At 44.5% G+C, this 4419-nt stretch overlaps 1 protein-coding gene across 1 annotated transcript; it reads right to left on the bottom strand.

The window, feature by feature from the left end:
• Positions 1 to 2471: 2471 nt before the first annotated feature.
• Positions 2472 to 4177, bottom strand: LOC310799131 (uncharacterized protein). Its single transcript, XM_083661697.1, has 3 exons — positions 4129 to 4177; positions 3396 to 3970; positions 2472 to 3298 (listed from the first exon to the last, which is right to left on the bottom strand). The coding sequence occupies exons 1-3, from the start codon at positions 4156 to 4158 to the stop codon at positions 3049 to 3051; spliced, it is 855 nt and encodes a 284-aa protein (XP_083517823.1). The 5' UTR covers positions 4159 to 4177; the 3' UTR covers positions 2472 to 3048.
• Between the last annotated feature and the right edge of the window lie 242 nt (positions 4178 to 4419).

The following is a 4419-nucleotide window of genomic DNA, read 5'->3' as shown; positions in this document are numbered from 1 at the left end:
CGGCATGAGAGGGCCTTTTCTACCAACACAGTCTCACAGACAATTGTAAAATAGCAATGTTTTGGACCAATGTTGCTATGTTACAATTTTGGCTCCAAAATTGTAAAATGGTAACATTCTGAGATTTTAGGTTTAGAGTTAGGGTAGGGGGAGGAGGGGTTAGAAACGGAAAATCTCCGGAACCCACGCCCACCCCTGTATAAACGTACGTTACCATTTTACAATTTCGGAGCCAAAATTGTAACATGGCAACATTGGTCCAAAAACGTTGCTATTTTAAAAAAAAATTGGAGATCGCGGGCAATGTATACAACAGTGGCTCTCAACCATCTGCCAAATCAACTGCTGTAATGTTTGTAATGAAAACATGCTGACTGGACCAAATGTATACAATGTAACAAACACATGAATTTTGATCGGACCTTGGTCTGGAATTTTAGGTGTGAAAGCGCCCTAAGAGTTTGCTCTCAACCGCTTGGTTCGCCAGCCTGCTCTCTCTCTCTCTCTCTCTGCTGCATGCTGGCTGCTCTCTCTCTCTCTCTCTGCTGCATGCTGGCTGCTCTCTCTCTCTCTCTCTCTCTCTCTCTCTCTGCTGCATGCTGGCTGCCTCTAGGTAGTTGCGCGCTGCTACCCTTTAGTGTCGCACTTTTATACACATTGCCACGGTGATGCCACGGTGTGGTAAAAGCTGGAATTCAATCTGGCAACCACTGTGTGTGTGTATGTATGTACAGTATGTGTATGTGTGTGTGTATGTATGTATGTACAGTACATGGGTTTGTATGAAGGGGGGTCCTCTCGCCATTCCGAAGTGTCGGCATTCCGATCATTGACTTCTATGCTTTCGGAGAGGCGGCCCTTTTTATCTCCAAAAAAGGTTTCGCCATTGCGAAAGATATTAGGTCCGCCTTTCCGACATAGCATCTTGAGTTATTTAGCCTACAGGGGTGGGAGAGGTTAGGTTCTGGGGGAGGTTAGGTTTAGGCGTGGGGGGTGGGAGAAGTTAGGTTTAGGGTTTGCAGGAGGTTAGGTTTAGGCATGTGGGGTGGGAGAGGTTAGGTTTAGACGTGGGGGCTGGGAGAGGTTAGCTCCAGCCGGTCCCCCGGGTTAGGGTTCTTTCGCAATGGCGAGACAGATCTCCATTCCGAACAATTTTGTCGGAATGCCGGTATTTCGGAGTGCCGACATTTCGGAATGCCGGGGTGTCCCCGTATGTATGTATGATGTACATGTGTGTGTATCATGTACACAATTCCACTTTCTTTTGTTTCTTCTGGGTGATGATGTCATTTGGTTTCACATATAAAGAGGGGCGGTGATATGATCAGAATGTATTGAGGATGTTGCCTATCTGTTTTATCCTCTTGACATGTGTTCAGGAGATGATGTCATTTCCTAGAGGAGGGCGCATGCGCTGTGCGTCCAGAGACGATAAAAGATGGCGTCTGGCAGGAAGTAAGCGGGAGATTTGAACTGCTAGCCAGACGCTAGACATGCCCCCACTCCATAGAGCGAGGGGAGTATTCTTTCCATGCCAGTAACATATTACCAGGCAGATAGTGCTCCGATAGCTTCGAGTGAACGTTTGCTAGACACACGTTTTAGCCAGCTATTAGGAGGCCGACTGCTATCGATGAGGAAGACCCAGGGACTTCAAGGTGTGTTGCGCACCACGCCGAAGAAAGCCTGAGAGAGGACCTTCTCGTCCACCACCATCGCTGGTATTTGATCAAACACCCACACACAGAGCGAGCTCGCCGTGTCCAGCAGTGACACACTCACCAGGGCTTAATGCCGATGGACGATGAGGGAGGCGCGCAACACCACCGCCGCTGCATTCTGATCATATGTGACACCAGCTGGTGTTTTGACCCTCAATTAGGCCTAGGGCATTTTTCTGATTTTTACAGATTCTGAAATGGCAGACTGTAAGCTTTCAAATGATGTGTCACACATTGTAATCTGAAAAAAATTGAAGGAGATATGCTTATTTGATTGTTCACAATCTGGGAAGGTCTGGGGAGAAGAAACCTGAGAAAACCCCTCTCAAAGATTGTGAACTTTTCACACCTGGATGAGCCAGGCAGGGGGGAGTTAACAATGGCTCCTCATTTACATTGACCACTCCCAAACCATTAAGCAGTCAGTCTCTGTCACTGAGAATGACAGATGAGAGAGAGAGAGAGTGCACACAACTGTGGGTAATTTATTTTCACTATTATTCCACTATTATTCCATCCATAAGTAACAGAATAATAGATGGTCATGGGTGTCATACATTTCTGTATTAAAATATCTAAAAGCAAAAATGGGGGTCTGCGGTCTATTTTTAGGTGAAGTTTTGATGTGAAAGTTTGAGAACTATTGACCTTTTCCTTAAAGTTGTAAGCAGAAAACATATACCATTCAGTCAGTGAAAATGTGAAAATAAACTACAAAAATATTATCCTAAAAAGGCATTTATTATAACAAAAGGCATTTAATATAAAACCAATATTCAGTAATACCAGAGATGCTCACAGGTCATTTTTTGCAAGTCAAAGTCAAGTTTCAAGTCTTTGGTCACAAGTCCAAGTCAAGTCTCAGGTCTTTGGTCACAAGTCCAAGTCAAGTCTCAAGTATCTTATGGATGAGCGTTCTATCATCTGCTGCATGCCATCTGGTCTGCTTAGAACACTGCATAGCTAAAACTAAGGAATTCAAAGCATGTACTGTATTATCCTCACTCCTTTATCTATTAGCATACATTATCAGCATTGATTGGATGACATCAGTATAGATTTCCTTAATGTTAATGCACCAAAAAAAAAGAAAAAAAAGAAGTAAAAAGTAAAAAAATTTACAAACGACAGAACACGACAGGAAGTGCCTTGCTATCCAGGTCGGTTTCGTATGACATTCTTAACTAAACCACCAGTCCTACTTAACTAAAAGTTAAGTAAAAAAATATCAAAAGAACTTTGACTTCAAAAGCTCAAAAACGTTTGTGGCATTGCCAAACCCCCCCGGAGCAGGGCTGGGTCTTGAATGCTGGTTTTTTCAGGCTGGCTAGCGAGGCCTCCCAGCCTGTAGACATGCAGGTGGAGGGCATGTGATGTCTTGTGCTTCATCAGAACAGAATTCTCTGATCTTCTCAAAAAGATACTTCTGCCTGGCCATGTCCAGTCCAGGCGGAGTCTGTACAGGAAGAGGCTTTAATGGCGGACGGGCATCTACGTTGCGTAGCAGCTGAAACTCCACTGGTTCTGCTTCACAGTGTTTTCTGGCGACAACCACACCAGGCCTCTGCGCATCAAAGCTGTAAAAGAAAGAAATGGCACATTTAAAATCTTAATAAAATAAAATAAAATAAAATAAAATAAAATAAAATAAAATAAAATGGGAATGATAATTACCTGAAGTGCTGGTAACTCTTTATGTGTGGCAGTTTTCTGAAGTATTGTGTCAGGTGTTCTTGCCAGTCGTAGGTTTTAAAACACACAGTGCCGTTCTCATGTCCGACAAGCTGGGGGATGTTCACATGTGCCACAGGAGAGCTGTCAGTCACAACCTTTTCGATGTCGGCCAAAGTGCACACTTTGCGCTTCCTGAAACACTGCTTGACCAGTCCAAAACACCAGTCGGGGCCAAACTTGGTGTGGCCTACAATCAGGAAGTGAATGCTCAGCTTTAAGTGTTGTTTGTGCATCGTTCTCCATGCGGCGTACCAAAGAACAAAGTTATTTTTGTTCTGCCCACTGCAGTTGTCACAGTGAAGGTCCACATCTTCTTCTCCAACTCCATATTTCTTGAAAAAATGATGCAGGTAATTGATGACTGCATTGCTTCCCTTGCCTGATGCCATGCCCTCATCAATCAGGTAATTCACTTGCTTAGGCATGCCTTCACAGTGGACACCAAAAAGGCCACACTTGCGTGGAGTCAAAAAATAGACAGGCCCAGGCTGTTGTGGATCAGAGGGGTAGTGCACCTGAGAGACGGAGAGATAGGAAAAAGATGAAATACAAACTGTAATCTGTGTGTGTGTGTGTGTGTGTGTGTGTGTGTGTGTGTGTGTGTGTGTGTGTGTGTGTGTGTGTGTGTGTGTGTGTGAGAGAGAGGTGTGATAAGATAAATATGTATTCTCACCTGTTGTGCAAAATCAAAACTGTAGTGCATGGTGATCGGCCTGGTTGCAGGTTTGTTCTTCCCTAATGACAGCTGCAACTCGTCACAGGTCTTTCTACAGGCGGCAGTCATCTCTTGATAAAGTTTTCGCTCCCTTGCAACAGAGTCGAGATGCACTTGCTGCTTCTTGACACTGTCAGATTTCAACTCATCTGGTTTGTTGATGCTCTGGATGATTCGGTCGTTGTTTTGTTGGCACTGCCAGCAGAGATCCGTTTTAGGCTTGGTGCTTGCAATGTGAGGGACCAGTGA

The sequence above is a fragment of the Poromitra crassiceps genome (genome assembly GCF_964638095.1).
Source record: "Poromitra crassiceps genome assembly, chromosome: 27".
Taxonomy (NCBI): Eukaryota; Metazoa; Chordata; class Actinopteri; order Beryciformes; family Melamphaidae; genus Poromitra; species Poromitra crassiceps.
This window is presented reverse-complemented; position numbering and strand designations above follow the sequence as displayed.